At 48.4% G+C, this 26,147-nt stretch overlaps 1 protein-coding gene across 4 annotated transcripts in view; it reads left to right on the plus strand.

The window, feature by feature from the left end:
* ELAPOR1 (endosome-lysosome associated apoptosis and autophagy regulator 1) overlaps window positions 1-25,913 on the plus strand; it is a 46,633-nt gene extending 20,720 nt beyond the window's left edge. For 3 of the 4 annotated variants that reach the window (XM_081121944.1, XM_081121945.1, XM_081121942.1), the window contains 19 exons: window positions 1,390-1,537; window positions 1,838-1,918; window positions 2,519-2,624; window positions 2,752-2,901; window positions 7,867-7,955; window positions 10,427-10,604; window positions 11,503-11,631; window positions 12,003-12,093; window positions 13,761-13,866; window positions 14,107-14,244; window positions 15,186-15,449; window positions 16,715-16,888; window positions 18,755-18,935; window positions 19,180-19,276; window positions 19,778-19,879; window positions 20,978-21,104; window positions 21,182-21,360; window positions 21,865-22,030; window positions 23,052-25,913. In XM_081121944.1, coding sequence (XP_080978070.1) covers window positions 1,390-1,537; window positions 1,838-1,918; window positions 2,519-2,624; window positions 2,752-2,901; window positions 7,867-7,955; window positions 10,427-10,604; window positions 11,503-11,631; window positions 12,003-12,093; window positions 13,761-13,866; window positions 14,107-14,244; window positions 15,186-15,449; window positions 16,715-16,888; window positions 18,755-18,935; window positions 19,180-19,276; window positions 19,778-19,879; window positions 20,978-21,104; window positions 21,182-21,360; window positions 21,865-22,030; window positions 23,052-23,120 — 2,575 coding nt within the window. In that variant the 3' untranslated portion in view covers window positions 23,121-25,913. Of the gene's footprint in view, window positions 1-1,389; window positions 1,538-1,837; window positions 1,919-2,518; window positions 2,625-2,751; window positions 2,902-7,866; window positions 7,956-10,426; window positions 10,605-11,502; window positions 11,632-12,002; window positions 12,094-13,760; window positions 13,867-14,106; window positions 14,245-15,185; window positions 15,450-16,714; window positions 16,889-18,754; window positions 18,936-19,179; window positions 19,277-19,777; window positions 19,880-20,977; window positions 21,105-21,181; window positions 21,361-21,864; window positions 22,031-23,020 lie in introns of all 4 variants that reach the window. The other variant, XM_081121943.1, reaches the window with a different exon arrangement.
* The last annotated feature ends 234 nt before the right edge of the window (window positions 25,914-26,147 follow it).

The following is a 26,147-nucleotide window of genomic DNA, read 5'->3' on the forward strand; positions in this document are numbered from 1 at the left end:
TCAACATGAAATAAATAACTGGGAACCAAATAGGTCAATTCAACAAGTTTCCATGGAAGGATCCTGAGCCTTCAGGGGCTCCTCCTGGTTCCTGGATAAATGTCCCAGGACCAAGGTGCAAGAAACATCCCTTAGATCCAAGACTGAGATAAACGAGAGGAAACAGGAGTGAAGAGAGAATAATATAGAAAGGATGTTGTGTGTTAGCAGAGAAGAAGGGACAGAAGCCCACGTAGTGTACAGGTGAAACAAGAATGAGAGAAAGAAAGATGTCAGCATTAAAAAAGGTTTTAGCCTAGCCCGCGTGGCTCAGAGGTTCGAGCATTGACCTATGATCCAGGAGATCGAGGTTTGATTCCTAGTCAAGGCACATGCCTGGGTTGGGCTTGATCCTCAGTGTGGGATCTCTCTCATCATTGATGTTTCTCTCTCTCTCTCCTCCTTCCTCTCTCTGAAATCAATAAAGACATATTTTTTTTAAAAATAAAATAAAAAGGGTTTCAAATATTAGAAGCCTCTAAGTTTTCCTGTGCAGTTTCTTCTAACTTGAACTTATAAAACAGTGCCACACAGCATGAGCCAGGCAGGGTGTCCGGGTGGTGGCCATGTGAGAATTCCTCTTAGAGCACCTGCCTCTCTTTCCCCAGGGCCATGGCAAAACAAAGCAGGTACAAATGACTGTGAGCAAGTTTCTAATCACTTTCATGCCTCAGTTTCCTCATCCTAAAAAACAGTACTATTTTTATTGGTTGTGGTAAGAATTAATGTGTAAGAGGATATGTGTAAGAATTTGGAGCGATGCCTGGCACTGGAAATCAGCGAAGACGTGTTGTTCTGATTGAATGTGAAGTGATCTTCACCAGGGACAGTTCTGATGAGCACTGGAATTGTGATGCATTTTGCAAATGTAACCCACTTATGGCACCCTTTTAATTATTCATCTGACCTCAGGAGTTACTTAGAGCTGATGCCGGGGAGCACATCGGCATTAAGTGTTGTCTCTTTTAACAGGAGAATTCGATACCATTAGGTTAGCTGGGTGTCTCCGATGAGCTCAGCGCAGGCATTTTGGATATGTTTCCATCTGAGAATAATAACATTAACTGCTGAAGAGCTGGAAGACTAATCTGAGGCCCCCTTAACGGGACATTATTAATAACTGGAGACCTGAGCTGGTTTCAAGCAGAACAGTAAAATAGCAGGGGTATAATGTGGGGGCACCTCTTGCTGGTTCCTTGATCTAGAGGCCATTCTTTCCTGAGCATTTTCAGGCCTAAGCTTCCAAGTATGAATCACAAATCTAGAATTCCCCCAGAGAACTAGAAGGTCACACAAAGCCTGATGGGCTGTGCCTCTGCCAGTGAACATGGCCCTGGTTCCAACCCACAGGTCCAAGTGGGTTCCCCTGGGCGACTACATCGCCTCCAACACGGACGAGTGCACAGCCACGCTGATGTATGCTGTCAACCTGAAGCAGTCAGGCACCGTCAGCTTCGAATACTACTACGCAGACTCCAACATCATCTTTGAGTTTTTCGTAAGCCCCCGGCCAAGGGGGAGGGTGGGGGGCAAAGACCCTCCATGGCTCCAACTCATTTGCAGGAATCGCAGGTGCAGTCCTGCCTGGGAAGCCTTCACAGCTGGTTTCCCTCTGGAGAGGACTGTGGGCATAATGGGCTGAGGCTTCAAGAGGGGAGGGCTCCGTGGGGCAGGAGTAGAATGTCATTATGTTCCCAAAGGAAACTGGCAACTCCTTTCCCACAAGAAGGGGTTTCTGGGAGGCTGCCACAGAAACTTAGATGGCTGAGACTCTGACCCCAAACTCCTGCTGCCTCAGGTCCAGAATGACCAGTGCCAGCCCAACGCAGATGACTCCAGGTGGATGCGAACCACGGACAAAGGATGGGAATTCCACAGCGTGAGTATCATGCCAGCCTCCCTGCAGCCTCTGCTGGAGATGCCGGCCTTTCCTAGAAATCCCAGAAAAGGGACCAAGGGCCTTTCCTCCGAGTCTGGGCTTCCTCCTGGCCTGGGCTTCCATCGCCCTCCCCTAGAGGACAGGGGTCTGACAGGAGGAGGATGCTATAGTTTCTCTCCTCTTGAGTTGATGGAAAATGGGGGTGGGCTGACGTGCTGCACCAATGGCTTGACCCCAAGGACCAGCCGCAGCTTTCCAGCTTTAAGGGCAAGGTGTTCTGGGGGCAGGAGACTGATACACAGAACCAGAGACGAAAGAGGGAATTCTGGTCACCCTGCTGTCAGGTCCCTTCATTGGTTTTGCTATGGAGTAGCTCATGGTGTTTGTGACTAAGGGGGAGCAGGAAAGGTTGGGAGAGGGTTGTAGAGAAGGCTCAGAGGACGGAGGAGCTAAGCCAAGATGGGGGGAAGCGCAAAGCCGAGGCAGTGAGGAGGGGGGCCCATAGGCACTGACTAAGAGGGGTCCCAGCAGGAGGCTCACCCAGTGCACGAGGAGTCTCTCTCTGAGACTGAACTAGCTCCTCCTGTCTGTGGTGTTTAGGTGAAGCTAAACCGAGGCAATAATGTCCTCTATTGGAGAACCACAGCCTTCTCAGTGTGGTCCAAGGTTTCCAAGCCTGTGCTTGTGAGAAACATCGTCATAACAGGTATGCAAGTGGGGCCGGAGGCTGCAGCTGTTGCTGAATTTCTAGCCTTGTGACCCTGCAGGTGGAGGGTGGGGGCCGGTCCCCAGGGGCTTCAGTCTTCAGGCTTGCTTTTTGCTTCTCTTTCTAGGGGTGGCCTACACGTCTGAATGCTTCCCCTGCAAACCTGGCACATACGCAGATGAGCAGGGCTCCTCTTTCTGCAAACTTTGTCCCGAAAACTCTTATTCGAACAAGGAAGAAACTTCTTGCCACCAGTGTGACCCTGACAAATACTCAGGTGATGCTTCTGAGGGTGGGAAGGGTTTGGTAGGTGACACCAACAAGCACAGGGAGAAACCAGCAGTGGAGCCATCCTCCTGGTCAAGCTCCAGACCTATCACTCTTAAACCCGTGCTTTCTGGACCCTGGAAGAACCTTGCCAATCCACATCCCACCAATTGCTCTGGAAATAAAAATGAAACCATTTGATAGGTATTTATTGAGCCTCTACTATCTGCCAGCCCCTATTCTAGGTGCTTGTAATATATCAGTGAACAAAATAGACAGAGCGCCCCGTCTTAATGGAATTTACATGCTGGAGGGGGTAAGGCAGACAATAAACAATAACTGTAATAAATAAACAACAAGTATATAAAAATTTATATTATATGTTAGACAGTAAAAAGTGCCTGGCAAAAAGGAAAAGCAACTCAGGGTTAGAGGACTTAAGAGAGTCAGGGAAATCTTTTTTTTTTAAGCAGTAAAATTTTTTAAATGAAACCCTATATAAGATTATAATTATAAATAATATGTACAGTAGATAAGAGGTTTATGTGTATTTTAACTTATAACATTATCAAAGTTAATTTAGAAGAGCCACGAGGCTGTATTGATGAGCAAAACATTTTGATTACCAGCTAAAGATGGCAGTTACAATCTTTTATCACCCTGAGCATCCACTGAATTCAAAGCAGGACTTTTTGGGAATTCCAGGGTTCCTGAGAACACTGTGCCAAAAGAAAATAAGACAGCTTAGAAGCAGCCTCTGGATAGTGTCCCAAAGCATTCCAGGACCTGGTCATTTGAGGGGATTCCAGGGGTGGCAAGGCTCTGGTATAAAAGGAACAGTGCTCCCAGAGGGCCCTGTGCTCAGAAGTCCAGTGGTTGGCAAGGGGGCCAATCTCAAAGACAGGTTCTGAAAAAACTAGTAGGGAAAGAGAAAGAGTCTCTTCTCTCCCCCTGCAAACACTCATAACTATTCCATTTTTTCTTTCTCACACAGAACCATAGACAAGCCCAGCTCAAGGCCCTCTCTCAAGCAGGCCCTGTATCCCTACACTGACATACCCACCCTTCACACAGGTGTAACAGCGTGTGTTGGCTCAGCCAAGACCTGCCGTTGACCTTGTGAATTGCTTATTTTTACACTGTTCCTAAAACAAAAAATCCTGTTTTCTACACAGATTTTGCCAAAGGAGTACAGATTTCAGCAAGAACAGGAATGTTTAGATTTTGGGGGAAGTTTCTATCTATAAGTCTCCGTTCCTATTCTTCCACTTCAATCTCTTCCCTGCTCTGCAAACAGTAGCCTTTGTGAGTCCAGGTCTCCAGCTTCCTTTCTAGCCCAGCCGCTGTTCAGGGGTTTGAATGGCAAGGTGGCTCTAGAAAGACTGCCTAGGAGTATTTTGATCAACTCTTTGTAAACTGATTTTTATGCAGAGAGCTGTTATGAAAGTGTTAGGTTGGGAGTCTGAATTCTTAGAGTCCATTCTCCTTCTGATACCCATTCCCCACTCCACCCCTTTGGCCGAGGAGTGAGTTTTTACTATGAAGAGCATGGGCAGCTTGTCGATCACCTACCAGCCAGGGGTACAAAGAGAGTTACATTTCTTCGGGACTTGATTTGTCCAGAATATGGGGTCAGTGGGATGCTGGGACAATGCAGAGAGAGTCTGATCAGAGCCTATGATGGAATGAGCATGAAGGAAGTGACAGGAGACCCTAGGAACACGTAGTCACCCATTTATAAATAAATCCTGAGTACCTGGTAGGTGCCAGGGGCTTGAGCTTGGTGCTAGGGTTAGAACAGGTGCCTGCCTTCCAGCTTATGTTGAAAAGGGGAAACATGGTTATAGAAACATCTTAGTAACTTTGTGGTGTAGGAGGTGCTGGGATAGGAGTGCTGAGTGTAGCGGGCAGTGGAGGCAAAGAAGGGAAGCAGCCATTCCTCTCTGGGGAGGGAGGAAAGGCTTCACTAGCTGTAGTCTGAGAGATGAGCTGAGTCTTGAAAGACAAGTTGGTGATTTGATGGGGGCAGGATGTTTCTGAAGAAGTGTGAGTCAAAGCCAGAAGGCTCAGAGAACTTCGAGCAACTAGCATGGCTGGAGCTAACTTGGAGAGAAGTCACATCCAAGGTTGAGAGGTGGGCAGGAAACAGATTATGGATCAGTCATTCTGTGCCACTGCCCCCAAAATTGAGATCTGATCCTTTCAGCAGTGGGGGCCATTAAAGAATTTCAAGCTGGGGAAATGATCTGGCTTGTGCTTTTGAGAGACCGCTCTGGTTGCCATTTGGAAAATGGATGAGGAAAGGAATGGCTGGCTGGAGGCAAAAGTTCTAGTTGGGAGATTCTGCCACAGGCACCATTGCTGGTATCCAGGAGACCTAGACTGAGGCAGAGCCACTGGGGGTGGAGATGTTAAGGTCAAAGGCTTGACTGAAAGCATCTTTCTCATTGATACCTAAAATCTGATAATTAGGATTAATTCCTTCACGTTACATTTAATAGTTAGGGATTCATTTCCTAAGAGAATAGCAAGGGATTTAAGAGCATGAACTAAATTACTACAGTTCACACCCCTGCTCCACCGTTTACTAGCTGTGCCACCCTGGGCAAGTTATTTGTCTGTGCCTCAGTTTCATCATCTATAAAGTCGAATGTCAGTAATCATATCTACATCATGGTGTTATTGTATGGATTAAATAATGCAGTGAAGTATTTAGAACAGTACCTGGCCTGTAGTGAGCACTAACTTTATTAATTCATTTATGTTAAGGCCTGCCCCAGCAGTCCTCTACTAATACAAAACTACTGACATAGATAGCAGTAATAATGTGTCACTTGTATAGTACTTTACAAATTACAGAACATTATCTCATTTATCACTCATAGCATAGTACAAGAGCGACCTCCCCACTTACAAATGAATAAAGAACAGCTCAGAGAGGCTCAGGGGCTTGCCCAGAGTCTGCAGTGGTATCTGAGCCGGGCCTGTTTTCCTCTTGTATCAGAATGAGAACACTGTGCTCCTGGAGGCAGGGAGGAGACACTGGGAGCAGGAGGAAGGTGCAGAAAGAGAAGCTGGAGACCCCAAGATAAACCTTATTTCCATACAGTTTTGGCCAGGGCCAATCCCACAGGAATCACTTTTCATTTTCTCAAATATCTAGGCCTATCTTTCAAACTTGACTAGTACCCAACTTAAACACCAGGATGAAACCTGAGCCAGGAAAGTGAGGTCCATCTCAGCATTTGGGTTAATCATTTATTAACACCACCTTAGCAATTGTCAGTGTGTAAACAGCTGGACTCCTTTTGCTGAAACCTGGAGCTAGCATGTCAAGTTGAGCAAATATTTGCCCAGCAGAGAAAGGCCCCTGCGCGGAATACACTTTCTAACAGGCAGCTTGCAATGTGCTGGAACCAATACGCAAGGGTCCTGGAATCTAGTGTGTTTTCAGCATCTCCCCCCAGATTTCTCCTGGCCATGTCAGTAAAAAGCAGGAGTCCCTGATCCCTCTGTGCTGAATTGGGCTTTCTGCTTCTTAACCAAGCAAATGGGCTAAGAAGACCCCAGCTGTTTCTCAGCCAGTAGTTCCCTCTTGCTCAAGCTAATAAGATGGGGACAGAAGAGGCGTGAAGGGAGTGGGTGGGAATGGGTGGGGTGAACTCCCCAGTGCAGGCCAACAAAGCGGTAATCAGGAAATTTTCTGATCCAGGACCTCATTTGGCACCTTGGGAAGAAGAAGAGATCAGTTGAGAAATAAGCCCTTAACTGGAAGAGAGAGAAAGAGATTTTTAATCTTTATTTAAAAATCCTGTGACAGTTACCAAATAAAAATAATCCCTACAAACCCAGGTAATAAGATTTACCAGCATTTAGTGCGTCCCTACTTACAATGTGCCAGGTATGTGCTGGCTCCAGCCAGGTAGATATTATTATTCCTGCTCTACCTACGAGAGCACTCAGGCTCAGGGGTCAGTAACGTGCCTAAAGTGACACAGCTATGAAATGATCAAGTGGGATCCAGATCTGTCCAACTTACTTTCTCATTCCACTCTCCCACACTGCCCGTCAGGTAACAGGGAGTGAGGCAGTCCCACATTAGCAGATGCTGACCTGCAGGTGACGCTGTAGTCACATTAGAAATAGTGGTGACAGTGGTAGTACTAGCATTGTACTCGCATTCTATAAAGCAGTGATTTTTATTCTGTGGAAAGTAAATTTCTTGGAAATTTAATGCATGAATTGTGTTTGTGGGTTTTTTTTTTGATAGAGAAAACAGGTCTTTTTTTCAAATTCTCAAAAGGGCACATAATTTTTAAAAGGTGCAATCCATTCCTTTAGAGAGGGATTCATTGAAACAATTCTTGCTATCCAGGGGTTCATAGGGTTAAAGCAGAACTAACACAGACATGAAAACACAGAGCAGAATAAATAAAACGATAGTTAACATTTTTTATTAGGTTCAGAGAGAGTGCCTGGGGGGAGGGGAGGGGAAAGAAGATATGAAGAGAAAATTCAGAGAAAGAATGAGAACAAGAGCATGAAGGCATGGTCCTAAGCTTTTCTGTTTCCCTTCAACTCCCCAAGAATAGAAACCGCAGTCAGGATTCTGTGGCACCTGGAAGATGGTGGATTTCAGGGGACTTGGGTTGGTGGTAGTGAACCAGCAAGATGCTCTTTCTAGCCACCCACCCTCATTGCAGGTCCTCTGGCCAGTCTGCTTCTCCCCACCCTGCCCCACAGTGCGGCCTGGTGGTTTCTCACCAGCACCGGGGACTGGTGCGCAGGGCTGTCCGAGCAGGGCTTTAGGGACTGTAAATTCTGCCACTGAGGCCAAGGAAAGAGTCAGCGTGCTGGCTTTTCTACTTTCCGCAGTATCTGTGTTATGCTGCGCTCCAGGGCCTTGGGTCCAGAGGGTCATGAGCTCCGCTTTCCTATGTAATTTCAAGTATCTGTCCTTGCTTCTGCAATTTAGAAAAAGGATCCTCTTCCTGCAAACTGCGCCCAGCCTGCACAGACAAAGATTACTTCTACACGCACACAGCCTGCGATGCCAACGGAGAGGTGGGTAGCACACTATCAGGGCCCCTTTGCCTGTTCCCTGGGCTTCACCACATTTGGAGTTCCAGCAGGTCCTGAAGCTGGCACCAGAGAAAACCCCAGAGACTACAGAGTGACTCCGGGGCCAGTGGGGGCAAACGAGATGGCCTCACTCACTTTCAGGCCAAAACTCTTGACCACATTGTCCCCGCTATGGGTTCAGGCTCTATTTCAAAGAATCATTTCACTTCTTTTGATTTCTCCTTTGCTTAGCCCCTCTGGACAATGGTTGCCTGTCCCCGCACACTATGTCCACAGGGAACTCATCAGACTTCCTGGCTCACTGGAGAATGGCCTGACTTGTCCCTGCTGGTTCCCTCTTCCCCCCAGGCTCTTGGCCTCAGAAAGACCTTCCTTTGTAGTCTGCACATTCTGAGGATTAACCGCTGTACAAGGCACTGTGCTCCAGAGGGAGATTCCGAGATTGTAAGGCTCCTGCCCTCAGGGAGTGTGGAGATGACAAGAAGATGGGCCTGACCAAGGCAACAAGATGTGCAGGGCACTGGGGACCCTGGAAGAGGAGTGACAGGGCTCCTCAGGGAAGGCCTCTCTGAGAAGGTCATTGGCTCATTTCAACAGTCACTGTGCTAGGCATTAGGTACTCAGAGGTTAGAAAAACCGAGGGAACTTCTACTCTCAGGGAGCTTAATTCTTGGTGGGAAGCAAGTGGAGAGAGACAACAGATATATAACAAATGGTTGTGTAATATATCACAGAAGAAACAAGAAACGATTAGGAGATAGAGAATGACAGAGGGTGGAAAAGCTATTGCTGAGGGTAGGGACCACCTCTTGGAGGAGGTGACAACTGAGCAGAGACCTGAGTGAGGTGAGGGGGGAGCCAAAGCACTGTCTGAGCAGAGGGCACAGCAGCTGTAGAGGAGGCAGGCTTGTGCCTGGTGAGTTCGAGGAACAGCAGTCAGGGAGCCGGGATGGCTCAAGGGCACAAGGGGAGGGGTCTGTCTTAGATCAGACACTCCAGATGCACCGTTGGCCTCTCTAAAGCAGTCTCACGAGAAGACAGAATCAGGAGCTGGGAAATCTGCATTCAGCACTGAGCGTGTGCTTGGCTATTAGCATGCATACACGTTTGTCAGCTGGCTGGCTGGCCGAATCCTTTTGCTGATTAAGCATAGGATAAAGGTGGGTCCTAACAGTGACTGTTTTTCAGTCACCTCTTATTCCCCACCCCACCCCCACCCCCACCCTCCTGTGTGGAGCATCATCTCCTTCCCTAGCAGCAAGTGAGGATGGCTGTGTATCTTATCAGCTGCCCCTCAGACTCAGCTCTGCAGTGTCTGGTGCTCTATATGACCTTGTAAAAATTGCCATTTTCTTGGCCTTGGCTGACTCACTAAATTACACAAGGACAGTCCTGCTCCTCTTATCCTCTGGGCATATTGTGTGGCTGAATGTGGCTGTCTTTGCTCCCTTCTGCCCCACTCTCTCCCCTCCCGCTTGGGCCAAGGCCTTCTAGGTCTCCAGTGTGCTCCTTCTCTTGTCCACTGACCTGATGGCTGCTGCTCTTGCCTTCCCACCCCCAGCTTTACTGAGATAAAACTGAGATATAACACTGTGTAAGTCTAAGGTGTACAGCATGTTAATTTGAGACGCTCACATGCTGCAAAATGATGGCCACCAGTGTCAGCGAACACCTCCATCATATCACATAATTCCCTTTTCTCTTTAATGGGAAGAGCACTTAAGACCTACACTCTCAGCGATTCTCAAGTACATAAAACATAAACTGTAATCGCCATGCTATAAGTTACATCCCCAGAATGTAATGGTCTTATAACTGGAAGTTTGTACCCATGGGCCAGCATAGTACTTCCTGCCCTGATGTCCCATGTGGGCTGTTATTATGTGATTGTTGTCCTTGCTAGATGATGAGCTCCTGGAGGGCAAGGCCCATGTCTCTCTCATCATCTCTGAGTCCCCAAGTCTGGCATAGATGCATTAGCTTTCTGCAAGTGTCCGCTGAATAAACAAAAAAGCAAACACCCAGAAGATAAACAGGGACACCTCAGCCATCCCCTCTTTCCCCAGGGGTTATGGAAGCCACCTCCACTCCATCCATGCCTTTCTGAGCTCTGGGATTTTTGCCAGCTGCTTTTTCTGTGACCTTGGTACTAATAAGATTCTACATTGGAATCGGAGCTTTCTCTGAAGACAACTGGTTCCCCATCCACTGTCACACAAGCTGTCATTAGGTTCCCTCTTCATCCAGTCAGCCTGTATTCAACAGGCATTCAGTGAGCACAACCATATGCCAGGCACTGGGCTAGGCACTTGGGATACATCAATGACCGAAACAAAGATCCCCACCCTGGTGGAGCTTTCACTGTAGCCCAGGGTCTCCCGTCCTCAAGTCAATTTTCCTAAAGATGTGCTAAGTTACGCACAGGCTAAGTAATTCTTGGTCCATTTTTGCAGACACAGCTCATGTACAAGTGGGCCCAGCCGAAAATCTGTAATGAGGACCTCGAGGGGGCGGTGAAGCTGCCCGCCTCTGGCGTGAAGACCCGCTGCCCGCCATGCAACCCAGGCTTCTTCAAAACCGACAACAGCACCTGCGAGCCCTGCCCTTATGGCTCTTACTCCAACGGCTCTGGTAACCCCTCTACCGCCTGGTCCCTGCACCTCCTCCATTCCCAGCTGTCCTTCTGAGGGAGGCCGTGAGGGCCAGGACACCCCTGAGGGCTAAGTCAGGAGAAGAGCAGTCAGGGTGGGCTCCACCTGTAGGTCACAGTCACACTTGAGAACTACCTGCTCTTCTCATTCCAACTGCAACAGTGACTCAGGCCCGCAGGTGCCCCATCCTCACCAGAAGCTTCCAGCATAGGGCAGGGATGCCAATCATAAGGTGTGAGGAGCTGGGAGGGCCAGCTCAGCACATGTGGGCCTATAAGCAATGCTGCAGAAAGGAGCTGGGGGAATTTGTGCACCTGTTCATGTGAATGCATTTACTGCTCGTAATGTGACAAATGGCATGAACTGTATGGACCAGACCAGAAGATATGTTTATTTTTGTTTGTTTGTTTGTTTTTATTTCAGAGAAAGGAAGGGAGAGGGAGAGAGAGAGAGAGAAACATCAATGATGAGAGAGAAATATTGATCGGCTGCCTTCTGCATGCCCCCTACTGGGAATTGAGCCCACAACCAGGGCATGTGCCCAGACCGGGAATTGAACCCTGACCTCCTGGTTCATAGGTCAATGCTCAACCACTGAGCCATGCTGGCTGGGCACATCTACGTTTTGAAAGGGAAAATTAGGTGGGCAAGGAAGATAGCTGGAACACGGGAAGGCAGGGTCAGTGTTTTCAGCTTGAGTTTGTCAAATACGTTGCCAAAATGCTTTTGGTTAACTTGATATAACTGTGCAGTGGTGCTCAGTACACTCCCCTTGTTTGGCTGCCCATGACTGTGGACACTTGTCTGTGTGACAGCAGCACCAGTTAGGGTGGCTGCAGCCCTCTTGCTGAACTCATGGATCTTGTCATCCCCCCCAGCTTGTAGACACTGCCCTGCAGGGACTGAACCCGTTGTGGGATTCGAATACAAATGGTGGAACACGCTGCCCATGAACATGGAGACGACCGTTCTCAGCGGAACTAACTTTGAGTACAAGGGCATGACTGGTAAGGGCATCTCCGTTCACTGCACACTCCCAGCTCCCTGCACACCCAATGGGGGCTCTTCCTGCATCACGTTTTCACCCTCCAGATGTCTGGAGAAAAGTGAGCTAATCAGGCCACACATTCCCTGGACAGTTCCACTCCTCATGGGCATATATTCTACCAAATCTTGTTTTATAGAGGCAGAAACTGAACTAGAAACAGCTTGTACACGCCCCAAAGGTCTTGCTCTGAGAGCTTCAGAGTCTTTGGCCAAAGTAATGGGACAGGTGTCACATGGCTTGTGTTGGACACTGGTTCCAGAGTGTCATCTGGGTGCGCATCTGCCCTGCTCCCGACCCTCTGGAGCATTAACTCCCTGCTCTCCTTTCCAGGCTGGGAGGTGGCCGGTGATCACATTTACACAGCTGCTGGAGCCTCAGACAATGACTTCATGATTCTCACTCTGGTTGTGCCAGGATTCAGGTGAGGAATACAAAGCTAGGGGGAAGCCTGCACCACCATGGCTACATCCACGGCCCACATACCTTGGAGTGCTGTGGGGAGAGGGCTCTGGCATGCAGAGGTAGTTCAGACAGAGAGTGCATGGCAGTGGTCTAACGGTACGAACCTGAACCTGACCCAGGGTCTCAGTGGCTGCCTGTGCTAATCTACCTGCCACTCTCCCATCCCATCCAGCTTCTTCCATTCACTGGCACATGCTGCTTAAATTCTTCCTCCTCACAGCATCAGATAAGATTTTTTAATTTTTTAAATTTTTAATAGGGCCAGAAGTGCCCATGGACAGTTCATCTTTATTTGGGGCAAGAAGATTGGGTGGGATTGTTCTCACTGACATATTTATCCCCTTATTCCAAGAAGACCTAGGACAAAAAGCAATTTGGTTGCCATTAAAAACATACTACAGGCGGTAAGATTGACAGAATGAGCACAGAAGACAGAGCCCTTGAACTTTGCCACCTACTGGCTTTGTGAACTTGGGAGTCACAGTGCCCCTATAGGTGTTAGAACACTGGTCTGTGAAACAAGGGAGATTGACAGTCTATGAATTTGGACTAACTCACATTGAGATGACTCTTCCCATCCATTTGTTAGCACTACTGCATAGACAGGAGCTGGGACCTGCAGGTCCGCAGAATTCAAGCAAATGGCCAAGGCTGGGGAAAAAAAGCCCTAAGTGGATTTCCAGAGCCAAAGGGAACTCTTCTGCCCTTGTGCACTTTAAAGATGAGGGGGAACCACTCCATGGGCTCCCTGATTCCCCATCCCATCTGGCTTCTCCATTCCCACCTCCAACCTCCCTCCTTTCTATACTTGCCACGGTGCTCAGCCCAGGGCAGTGGCTTGGAAGGTATTAGTCTCCCTTCCCCGAATTTACATTACTCAGGGCTGAGAAGATATGTCCCATGTTTGAGAGGTAAGAAAACTTTTTAGGCTTTTTGAGGAGGTAACATTCCCAAAAGTACTTTATGATTTGAAAATTTGATCACCATAGTAAAGGCTTCTGCACCTCACCCACTCACTCCCCCACTTCCCACACTGTCTCTTCCCCAAAGGAAGGAGCAGCCTGAGGTCTTTGCTGAAGAGATTACAAATTGAACTATCTGCTCATTCAACCCAGGCAAAGCTCCCACCACCCCAGAGAGAGAGCTACTAAGTGAATGTAGACAACTTGCATCTCATAATAGCGGTGCTTCTCAAACTTTAATGTCTACATGCATCACCAGGGATCCTGTCAGCATGCAGATTCTGACTGGGGGGGGTGTCTGGGGAGGGGCCTGAGGCTCTGCATGTCTAATGAGCTCTAGGTGATGGCTCCCACTGCTGGTCTGGGGACTGCACTCTGCCTGTGAGGCTACTTAGCATATTACACATCTGGTACAACTCTGGAACTCACCACAGTGATGGGCGGTGGTAAATAAGAAAGATATTATCTCCATTCTACAGACAGAAAACTACAGTTTGGCTATGTCAAGGTCACATAGCTAAGGTGGCAGAACTGGACTTCGTCCACGCTCTTTCCAACATACTTGGAGCTCAATCCTGTCCCCCAGCAGACCCTCTGCTGCTCCCTGGGCTCTTTAATAAGCACTGCCTGACCTCTGGAACTGACTTTCATTTCTGGCCCACAGACCCCCACAGTCAGTGATGGCAGACACAGAGAACAAAGAGGTGGCCAGAATCACATTTGTCTTTGAGACCATCTGTTCTGTGAACTGCGAGCTCTACTTCATGGTGGTGTGTTTCCCTTCCTTTGCCTGCTGTAGGGCTCCCAGGGTGGGCTATTGGGAGGGTGGGTCCCCTCGGCCCCACTGGTGCATCAACATAACTGAGACCCCTGCTTATAGTGATTTCACAGAGGAAGGGCCCAGGCTGTCCATCAAGGGCTTTGCAGTTCCATGTGGGTCTGGCCAACTGCGATGGCCCCAGCAGCCACCCAACCATTGTGCCTTCTTCACTTGTCTGTCTTGGGTTCAGGGTGTGAATTCTAGGGCCAACACACCCGTGGAGACGTGGAAAGGTTCGAAAGGCAAGCAGTCCTTCACCTACATCATTGAGAAGAATGCTACTGTGAGCTTCACCTGGGCCTTCCAGAGGACCACCTTTCATGAGATAGTAAGTCCCTCCCCTTGCCCGGACCCCTGGCTCCCAGAAGAGACCCCTGAACCCAGGAGGATTCCTAGCATTAGTTTAGGTAGGAGTGTGAGGGTTGGAATCCAAGTATTAGGAGGATCTTGAGGAGCCAAGCAGAGAACTGCCTATTCCAGCCCTGAGAAGCATCTAGCCTCGTCCATATGACTTCCAGGTAAGCTCCTTAAATGACCTGTCTCTCCTCGGCAGGGCCTACCCTGAGAACATCCGGTTCATCCCTGTTATTTAATAATAACAACTCTGGTTTTATTTCCTTCACTCAGAGTAATGCAGGTTAATTGTAGAAAACTTAGAAGGTAGAAAGAAGCAAAAAGGAGACATAAATCACCTGTAATCCCACTACCCAGAGATAACCCAGTTAACATACAAGTTTCTCCTATGCAGAGGATACTCTACAAATACTTTGTTCCTTTCACAGGGAAAAGACCTCTCTCTCCTTCTCTTTCTTTCCTGTTATTGAAGGGAGAGGGTGAGAGAAAGAAACATCAATCGGTTGCCTCCCACATGTACCCCAACTGGGATCAAACCCACAACCTAGGTATGTGCCCCAACTAGGAATTGAACCCAAGACCCTTCTGTGCATGCAGCAGTGCTCCAACAAACTGAGCCTCACTGGCCAGGGCAAGACCTGCTTTTTTCATATAACAGTATCTACTGCATATTTCCCGCATGGCCCTTAATATTTCTACACATTATTTTGAAATGGTTCAGGTTTGCTTTAAAATGACACAGAATGTATATAAAGAGCTACTGTTGAGTGAGAAAAAGAATAAGCTACTTCTCAGGTTTTCCTCAGGTATTGTAGGGTAAAAAAGGTTGCGCAGTAATTCGCTATTTCCAGAGAACCCAATTGCTGCTGCTGTCTCAGGCCTCTGCCCTCTCTCCTCTCATTTCCTCATCTGCAGGGCAGAAAGTACACCAATGATATCGCCAAGATCTATTCCATCAATGTCACCAATGTCATGAACGGGGTGGCCTCCTACTGTCGGCTCTGCGCCCTGGAAGCCTCCGACATGGGCTCCTCCTGTACCTCTTGTCCTGCCGGCAACTACATTAACCGGAATTCAGGAACCTGCCACTCCTGCCCTGCTAACACAGTCCTGAAAGCCCATCAGCCCTATGGAGTCCAGGCCTGCAAGCCCTGCGGTCCAGGGACCAAGAGCAACAAGGTGCCAGCAGCGTCCGTGCATCCTCACCTTGGCCTTCCAGGATGAGCCGCCTCAGAGGGTGCCAGGTCCTAGATGGGGTTCTTGAGGAGCTGATCCCCAAGTAGTCCCCATTGCATACTCCCAGGGTGGAGTCCTGGAGGACACCCCTCCAGGCTGTGACCACGAATGGCAAGTTCTTACCTGTAGCAGTGGTTTTCAGGGTCTAGGCCTCAGTCGCAGACAAGTCTCATCCCCCAGAGATGAGTCAAGGAGATCGGTGACCATCTGGTCTGGACAGTTATTTGGCATCTGTGCAGAGGCCTGAAGGGAAGAAATAGTGGGACTTGTGGCTCAATTCAGACCTACTTCACTCCAGCCTATTATCGTGGGAACGTGCCCCCTCTCCTTTGGGAGGGTAACCCACCTGTGCTGAGACACACGGATAATTGGGATGGCTGTCTTCTATCCCTGTGGTGTCTTGTAAAGCGGAAAACGGCGCTGTTGGCCACGTACCACCCAAATCTCAGAAAGTACTACAACTAAAAGCTCTTAAGCCTTCATTAATGCTTTTAAGTGAATTCGCATTTTGCTGACCACAACCACATGGACATACATCTATAAGGCATTATTTATAGTCTGCAAACGTTGCTCAGCTTAGCTGTGCAGTAAATGCAACAATTCTACAGACCCCTGGCAACCTCTGGGGCGCCCTGGACTTTTGCCACACACTTCTTCCCCTGGGGCTCCCTCTACTGCCAAGGGAGGGAATACAGTTGTGTGAGGCGGCTGCTAAATGAGGACCCTAAAATGGAGCAAGGGAGGGGTTTATAGGGAATGATGTCCCCTCTGAAGTTCAATTTCCTACAGAGACCCTGGGAAAGAGGAAGCAGGGTTGAGGGAGTTTGAAATGGCAGGGTGGGGGTAGAGGTCTGTCTCTCCTGCCATCCTCCCTTCCTCCAGTTAGCACCTTGTAGTCTTCTGCTTGAAATTAAGAAAGGTTATCTTGTGCCGTGAGAGAGTTCTATAATGTAAGCATAGGGACAAAGCTATAGACTCAGACCCAGCTACTTACTGGAAGATAAAAAGTTTGGGTTTGTACGTCACATATATGCTAATAATTGAATGGCAAAATGTACATAAGCCCCACCAGCCACTGCTTCACTCCCTTTAGGGCCCACCTGTTTCTTTTACCCCACTTGGGCTGGACCAGGTGGGGCCTCTGCTGCGGTCCACGGTCCCCTTGAAGCCTGCCCCAGCAGCCAGCCTGACAACCCCTTTCCCCTCAGGTCCACTCTGTGTGCTACAACGACTGCACCTTCTCAATCAGCGCTCTGAGCAGGACTTTAGACTACAACTTCTCGGCTCTGGCAGGCACCATCTCTCTGGCTGGAGGGCCAAGCTTCACTTCCAAAGGGTTGAAATATTTCCATCACTTTACCTTCAGTCTCTGTGGAAACCAGGTAAAGTGTGTCCGTGCTGATGGTATAAGAATTGAAAGGGGTCATCTGTGGACCAGAAGCCAGAGATGGACACAGGAGAAAAGCTAGCAAACCTTCAGGCAGCAGGGGACTGAGGAGACGAAAGGTTTTTAAATAATCACTACTCTGAGTATTCTCTCCTTTAAAATTAAGTCATTTGGATAATAAAGCTTTAGGAAAATAAGTCTTTTTAATAAGGTGTCCATTTACTCCTCTCTGACCTTCATTTCCTCAAAATGAGTTTATAAAAACTGTGCAGGAGGAGGATTTTTTTCCCCCTTAAGAAGCAGTTTTCAGTAATCGTGGCACCTGTCATTTGTTTCCTAAAGGGTGGATAAAATAAATTATTCTTAGTTCATCTGCTTTAAGTAACATGAAAGGCTTTATTTATATCCTAAGGAAAGAATGTTACCACCAGTCATTTCATGCTGCTGCAGATATTCTGTATCCAAAACTCAAAGGCAGAAACCAGTGCTCACACCACTGCAGCACTTGATGAAATTATAAACAAGCCAGGATCTGCAGTTGGAAAGTTAGTTTCCAATTTTACCAAATAAAGAGCATCTCTGAGCATTTAGTCTGTGACTCTGTGTGGAGACAGGACCTTGACAGCGCATGGCTACTGCCTGGCTTCTGTAGCACACAAAAAAAGTTGAGCTGTATTTATATGGAGAACATGTCAAGAAATAAAGTAATCTGAGAAAGATGAGGGAGAGATGCCTCTATCTTGTTTTTAAAAGTCTTTGGGAAGAGTTAAAGCTTCAGAAGTAACAGTGGTAATTCAGGAATTGGGACTAATGAAAGCCCCATGTAGGAAAAGTTTCATTCAGTGAGTGGGAAGAGATGAAGAGGGGAACTTGGAGAGTTTGCATCTTTTGCTCCTCTATTCTCAGAAACGCTTATTGTGTACTGTCACACTACAGGCCCTTAGTTCAAGGACAGTGCTACTATGTTTTATTATTTAAAATCTCCTTTCTGCTCTCGTGTTATTTCTTATAATCTAGAAAATAAACGGAGATATCAGATTTGGCAATTTAGCTCAATTTGTAATAAAATGTATACTATTAAAAATCCTACATTCTAAATACTCAGTCCACTTAAATTTAAAATATTGAACAAATGATTTTATATTAGCAAACAAGTTCTATACTGATAATCCATAAATTTAGCATCTTTGAGGGAGCAATAGCTCAATATTTTCTCTACTACAAAATCTTGAGGAAGGAACCTCTCAGCTCCTACCATCTTCCAGATTTCTTGTACAGTGAGGGTTGTTAAAAGCCGAAGGAGAAGCAGAGTATCTTCTCTTGGTGATTTTAAAAAAATAGAATAGGTTCCAACTGGTCCTAAGATGCGCTATCTCAAGGCAGGGAAGGGGCTAGTTATAGGGTCTGTTTTAACCCCTGGGAGTTGTTGAGACAAGCCTGGTGGAAACACAGCACAGAGAAGGAATGTGAACTAGGCCAGATGTTCAAAACACCTCATGGGATCAGTTACATACCTGTTTCTGTCTAGAAAACTGACTGTGCTAAGGAAGGCCCTTAACTGATAGATTAAACCTTGGAATCAGTTGTCACCATTATAACCGTGCTCATACAGGGTCCCCACATGACTCCAACGAAACAAAAAGACTGGGGTCCCCTGGGCCAGAGGAGGACACGTAGGCCTTATTTTTACCTTTTTTAAGCTACTTATAATTGTACCTGGGATGAATCATTCGACTACAACATATTAGAAGGCTAAAAATGTTAAGACATTAAAAAAATTAAAATGTTCCCTGTTCTCTTTTGGGAACTCTGTGACCATTCACTCCTTCCTGTCTCTTCTTCCCCTCGTTCCCCTGCCCAGGGTAAGAAAATGTCTGTGTGCACCGAGAATGTCACCGACCTCCGGATTCCTGAGGGTGAGTCAGGCTTCTCCAAATCCATCACAGCCTACGTCTGCCAGGCACTCATCATTCCCCCAGAGGTGACAGGCTACAAGGCTGCCGTGTCCTCCCAGCCTGTCAGCCTCGCTGATCGACTTATCGGTGAGTTGCCCAGCTGCTCCAGTCTGTTTGAGTGTGTATGCGTGTGAGAGTGAGGCTACCAGGCTTCCATCTGGGATGCCAGTGCCCCTGGGGCCTCTGACAAACCTGCAGTTCACCCTTTCATGAGCCACTAGGGGATGTGATGAGATAAAGGAGGGCTGGATGTTGACAGGTATTAAAAGAATTGAAGTGGCTGCCAGCTAATGCGACTAGTGAGAACTAACGAGGAGCTCTGATTTGGCAGGTGTGACAACAGATGCGACTCTGGATGGAATCACCTCCCCAGCTGAACTTTTCCACCCGGAGTCCTTAGGAATACCGGACATCATCTTCTTTTATAGGTGAAGACAGGAGGCCAGGCTAATGCAAGTGAAACTTAGGGCTCCTCCATAACTTCTTTTGCATGCCCCCCTCCTCTAGCCACTTAATACTTTTCAAGTGAGAACATGTCCAGGGGCTAGCAGGTCTGCCCAGCAATGATAGCTGGAGGCTGGGAGTTCCCTGATCCCAGCTTCTTGGGTATTCTTGGTGCAAGTCTGCCTTGGAGGCAGGGAGAAATAGTGGATGATCTATAGATTTCTCTTCCTGCCTAAGGACAGACACTCCAGTGTTATGCACATGCTGACCTCCCTAGACTAGTGCATTTCCCCTTGACTAGATCTTCCTGAACCCTACTCTCTCCAAAAATAAACCACGGTCTATGTACTCCCTGTGTGTCAGGTGACAGCCCAAGTCCTGACTTCCTAGGCAATGGACCTGTCCTATGCTGATGCCATTTAGTGACTCTCCAATGGCACAGATGGGTGACTCATTCCCCCCACGGGGGCTGGCTTTCACTGCAGGTCCAATGAGGTGACTCAGTCCTGCAGTTCTGGGAGAGCCACCACCATCCGGGTCAGATGCAGTCCCCTGAAACCCGCCCCTGGAACTCTGTCCCTGCCCAGGTAAAGGAATAACTAAGTTGCCCTTTCTTGGACTTGATCTATCCCGAGAGTCAACAGTTGCCAAAAAAGAGCAAATGAAGAAACAGTCTGAGATCCATCACCGGGCTCTTGGGGGCATGGTCGCACTCCAAACCCTTCATCTTCAGATGTCAAGAATGGGGTAGAAGGAAGAGTTGAAGCTGCCTTCACATTCCCAGGCCATTACGGGGGCAGCTGCATAGCAAAGTGGCAAGCTGCTGGGATCTATCTCCTCTGCTCACTAGCTCTGTTGTCGTGGATACGTTTCTCACCTTCTGTAGGCCTCTTCCTGATTTATAACATGGGGATAACAGTAAGTTCCCTCAGGGGGTTTTGTGAGAATTAATTGAGACAATGAGACTCGAGGAGTTCTCAGGGTGCCTGGCATGTACTTGCTACAATTAGGATTAATAAAGGTGTAGGGAATCCTAGAAATCTCTCCACAACGAAAAGATCTGGTTCTGAGTTTAAGAGCCAAGTGCAGTAAATCAAGAATCCCCAAACTAACTTGAGTACAGCAACCCCCCCCCCCCCACCTTTTTCACAAAACACCAACTAACATCTCAAGAGGCACTGGTGCCTTGAAGAAGATGGTTTGTGAGACGCTGCTCCTAAACAACTGACCAGGGAAATGGGGAGAAGCAGGAGATCTGACCCCAACAATTTAAGGCCGCTGTTCTTGTTGTAGTCAACATCACAGGAAAGTAACTAATGGATATCCATGACCTGAAGTCCATTCTTGAACGCCACTGCCAGGAAGCTGCATCGAGTGGCTTCTGTAAAATGTCACATGTCCACGGGGAGAACAGGAGCCCATGAGGGGTTGGTTGGGGCATCATGCTAGAACTCAGACACCTTACATTAGCTCTCATCTGATGTCAGCAGAAAAAAACATAGAGTGGGGAGCCCGTGGAGGTCGAGGCGGCCTCTCGTCATCAGGGAAATTAGAGAAAAACCTGAATGAAGGGACTAGTTTGGCAAAGAGAAGATGGATCAGGCAAGATATGTGATCACAGGACTCCAAGCAAATTTCCCCCACTGGTCCAGCGAGTGGGCTCAAGTGTCCTTTTTGCTTTCTAGCATGTGCTCCGATGGGACCTGCGACGGCTGCACCTTCCACTTTCTGTGGGAGAGCATGGTGGCTTGTCCACTCTGCTCGGCCGCTGACTATCATGCCATCGTCAGCAGCTGTGTGGCTGGGATCCAGGTAGGTTTTTCTGCTTGGAGACCTCCCAGGAGAGGAGGGAATGTGATATGTGAGCTGCTTGTTTTTCTACCCAACAGAAGACTACCTACGTGTGGCGAGAACCAAAGCTATGCGTGGGTGGCATCTCCCTGCCTGAGCAGAGAATCGCCATCTGCAAAACACTGGATTTCTGGCTGAAAGTGGGCATCTCTGCGGGGACCTGTACTGCCATCCTGCTCACAGTCTTGACCTGCTACTTTTGGAAAAAGAATCAAAAGTACTTGATGGCGGGGTATTAGGGTTTGGGGAGGGACAGGGTCGATGGGAGGAGAGCATCGGAGAGGATGAATTCATGAGCTTTCTTTCTGGAGTTGGCCGCAGACCCTGTGACCCTGGCCAGAGACTTGCCGAGCCCCTTGTCCAGTGTGTGCCTTGGTTGTACGGACTCCTGAGCGGGGATCAGTACCACCAAGTGGTCTATAAATGAATTATGGCTGTTGGATGCTCAAAAGGAAAGCAAAGAGTATCCTTAATTTGTTGTTGCTAATAATAATAAAAATGCCTTTATGATTCCAGTATTTCTACTAAGCTTTTAGATCAGAGAAACGGCCAGCCTCGAGGGGAAAAAAGATCACTGACATGGGAGCCAAGACTGCTCAGCTATAGGCCCAGCCTCACACCACTTTGCTAGGCTTGAGCCTCCTGACCCGCAGAATGGGGACATCTGCGGGTAGCCCGCCTCCTCTCCTCTTTCCGCTTATTCCATGTCCCCGTTTCACAGGCTAGAGTACAAGTACTCCAAGCTGGTGATGAACGCCTCCCTCAAGGACTACGACCTGCCCGCGGCCGACAGCTGCGCCATCATGGAAGGCGAGGACGCGGAGGATGAGGACCTCTACACCAGCAAGAAGTCCCTCTTCGGGAAGATCAAATCGTTTACCTCCAAGGTAGGGGGCCTGGCCAATGCGCCGAGGTCAGCCTGGACGGCTGGAGAAGGCACCAGACCTAGGATGCTGAATGCCCCATGTTGTTTGGGGGGCCGCTGCTTTGCTTTGTACCTGCCACACTATTCTATCCCCCCACCCCCACCCTGAAAACCCTAGCTTCTGCCTTCTTTGTTTTCACACCAATACTCTTTGCCCTGGGGCCCAAGGCTGCTCTAGGCCAGGCTCCTTCTCCCTCAGCTCCAGCTGGTGAACTGTTTGGGCCTTTTAACTTCCAGAAGGAGTAGATGCACCATCCATGTTGTAAGAGTCATTCCCCCCCCCCTTTCTTTTCTTTTGGAAGGAGGGGAAGAGGTGATCTCTAGGATCAACTTCTGATAGAAGGGAGGCTCTCCTTTGGCCAGTGGAGGGTGCTGTCCCCCAGATGTTTGGCCCTGGTCCCTTGGGGGTTGAGTCACAGCTTTGCGTGGGTCGGTGGGTGAGTCTGAAGCTCATAAATGTAAGACAGACGGCACTGTTGCTGGGCGTGGGGCCAGCAGACAGCACCCAAGCAAATCCTCCAGGGCCACAGCCCTCTGCAGCCCCACTCGGCCAGCACTTCACTGGTGCCCTGAACCAACTCATCCAAACAGGTGTGGGCAGGGAGGGTGGTAAGACAGGAGTAGAGGACAGGAGGGATGGTGAGGAAAGAAAGGAGTCACCTAACAGGGTGACTCCCTTGGCCTCCATAGACATTGATTTTTTATTTTATTTTATTGGTGGGAGAACAGTTTACCTTGGGACCCTTTAGTCTTTCTGAAACCTCGGCAAAGATGCAAAGCAGAGGGTTTTAAAGATGTTTCTTATCCTCCGGCTGCCTGAAGGGAGCAAGAATAGAAAGTGCCTTACATCTGTGTTTCCACAAAGCCACTGCATGCAGGAATTCCATAAGGGTTCCTTCTGTCACCTATTTTCCATTTCTCTCCTTTGTTCCCCAAACATGTCCCTGTGCAGCAGCCAGCTCCTGTCACCATCTCTCTTTCAGAGGACTCCTGATGGATTTGACTCAGTGCCACTGAAGACATCCTCAGGAGGCCCAGACATGGACCTGTGAGAAGCAATGCCCTGTCTCCCCTGCCTCCTCACCTGGGCAACCACCTTGCGAGCCTGTGGAGATTTGGGTGCTGGCTTCCTACAACATCCACTGCGGGAAATCTCTTCATCGTGGCCTTATCAGAAGTTTGAATTTTAGATCTTTTGATGTTTTTTTATAGCATACCCAAACCCTCCTTTCTGCTTGCCTCAAACCTGCCAAATATACCCACACTTTGTATATTACTCTCTTGCTTGCATCTTGTTTCCCAAAATGGTCCAGCTACCAGAGCCATAGCTTCATCGGCTCATAATCCTTACAGCCCTAGAATGAAAAGATTTCTCTCTTCTTGAGTATAGAAACTACTTCCCTGTTGTCTTATTTAAGGGCAGAAGCAGCTGGGAGTTTCCCTGGTCATGTGCCCTCGGCTCATGATCTCTTTAGGAGAGGCTGGGTGAGCGGGGTATTGGTGTCCCTGATGGGCCAGCCTCATGGTCGCCTGGATTCCTCTCTCCTGGATAAGCAGCTCAAACTGAGTGTAATGGATATAGGCTGAGGGCCGGGTGAGTAAGGCCTGGGTGAGAAAAGGCTCGATGAGCACGGAGAGGCAACAGGGAAGGTTTGGGTTTGTTCTTTAAACTAGGTATACTCCATTCTCTTTTCTTAAGTAAGAGAGAAATATTCTCACTGGAGCCAAAAGAAAAAGTTCACTGAGAAAATGCCCAGAGCCCTGGTGGATCTACTCCCCTCATTTTTTTTTTTTTAAATCTCCCACTATCTCCCTATGATACTAAAGAAAACCAGGTAAGCCCCAAACCCAGATGTTGTATTTGCTTTTACCCACAGAGATGACAACCCTGCCAGTAAGGACAAGGACAATTACCCATCCTTGAGTACCCCACACCTAGAGGCTTGGGCCGTATCATGCAACAGTGGTGTCATATTTTGAAAGAACACAGGGAGGCCACGGTTTTAACGGGGCCACACTGGGGGGTCCGGCCCACAGTGCAATGGACCTGAGGTGACAATGTCTGCATATAAGCATAATTCATCTACGCAGCCATGGAACAAACAACTTCTAGGCTGGCCAGAAAACGAACTGACTCCCAGGCCCAAACCCCAGCAGCAGAACCAGATCAGCCTTTCAGGAGGAAAAATAGGGGAGCTGGACACGGTGCTCACCAAACTGGGACACTTCGTACTCTCAAGCCCCTGTCCTTCCCTTTTTCCTGTCCTCATTTTCTCTGTGTGTCAAAAAACTGAAAAGACTTCTGACCCCAATTTCTGGCAGCATCCCTTCTGAAAGGCGAGTACAGTGAGTGTCGTCCTCCATGTCCCTTTTTTTCACTTTTACACCATCACCGATGAACTTTAACTAGAATGGTAAAACCAGAGCAAGAGTCCACATTTCCTTTTTCTTTCTACTACTGACAATCCTCCCTCCCTATCAGGCTAGAATGACCATCCCTTGGCCAAGGGCCCCAGTGCCCATGGCCTGTGCCTGTCTCCCTTCTTGAGTGGCCATTGGTGACCAGGTGGTAGGGAATAGAATGGAGGTGGCATTTCTAAGCAGTCTGTCCGCTACAAAATGGTGTGCTGGTCCTACTGACCACTGCTGTCCCAGAAACAATCTTATAAAAGGGTCAGTGAGAACTAGAGCCCTGCCATGACTTCTGGCCAACAACAGCGTCACCGAAGGCAGGCAGTCCCTTTGGTTCAATAAAATCTAGAAGCTTTTCTTTGGGTATCCAAGTCCTCCCTCCTCCTGTGGGAGTCAGGCTCTCAGAAACTCTGGCCACGTTGGCATTTCTCCGAAAGGGTGCAGATACTAGTTCCTGAACTCCGGCCCAAGGCTCTGTGCAGCCACGCCCTGGGCTGCTTGCCCACTGAATAACCTGTGACAAAGGCCACAGGCCATCCTGAGGCTATTTTAGAAGTGGTAGGACAAAGTACATACCCTGCTGGCTTCTTTATTCCGACATCTTGAAATGGAGTGCCCCCCCCCCCCAGCAACCTCAGACCCCACTGATGCAGTCATAATACTTTAAGGGTCTCTTTTTAACCATCCCTTAGAGTGCTGACTTCTGCAGATCTTCCCTGTGTCCTGCCAGGAACCCCTGAGTTATGCTCTTGGGGTCACCTGTTGCTCCCCTGGCAACTTAGGCACGCTAGATATTTGGTGATAGCTCTTTTGAGCTGTAATTCAAACACCATACAAATTCTCTCAATTAAAATGTACAATTCAGTGGATTTTAGTATACCTGGAGAACTGTGTCCGGCACCACAATTAATTTTAGAGTAGACGAAGTTAGATGGTGTACGGGAAAAGCCTTGCACCCTTAAACTAAGGCTAGAGTAGTTTGTATAAGCTATTGGGGGAGGGAGTGTGGGCTCAGGACATAAAATATTTAAACCCCATTTGGTTACCTAAAGTCCCAGAACACACAAGCAACTCTCATCGGATAGACGGCACCTGTGTTTGGCTGGGAATACAAATAAAGATTGCGGCATAGTCGAGGACCAGGGGATTTCTTATGCCAACAAAACCTTTTGCTTTCAATCTCTTTTTTTTTTTTTTTGGTGTCTGACTCAACATTAAAGATAAAACTGACTATATTTATACGACAGAGACTTTGTAACGCAATTTTTCAGCTTTGTGAAACCGATTTTTTAAATTTTTTTTTTTTGGTCTCCTCACGGCTGGTTGGATTTCCCTTTTCTTACCCTGTATTCCAAGAGTTTGTAGTTTGTTACGGGGATGGGTCCTGCGCGTCACTTTTTTTTTTTTGGTGTGAAATAAAAACATACCTTTCGAGCTGTTTTCCTTCCACGCGGGCTGGATGGCCGGGCGGGTGGGCGAGAAGCGGGGACCGGCCTTGAGGCTTCAACTGCGGAGGAGAAGGGTTCCGGGTCCCGCGGAGTCACCGAGACGACAGCGGTACCCCGGGGCAGCTCGAGCCTCTGGCCGCCTGTCGGGGAGTCAGCCACCAGCCAGAGCCTCGGTCTCCGCAATGTAAGAGGCAGGCAACGCCGCCTCAGCTCCCAAGG

The sequence above is a fragment of the Miniopterus schreibersii genome (assembly GCF_964146895.1).
Source record: "Miniopterus schreibersii genome assembly, chromosome: 19".
Taxonomy (NCBI): domain Eukaryota; kingdom Metazoa; phylum Chordata; class Mammalia; order Chiroptera; family Miniopteridae; genus Miniopterus; species Miniopterus schreibersii.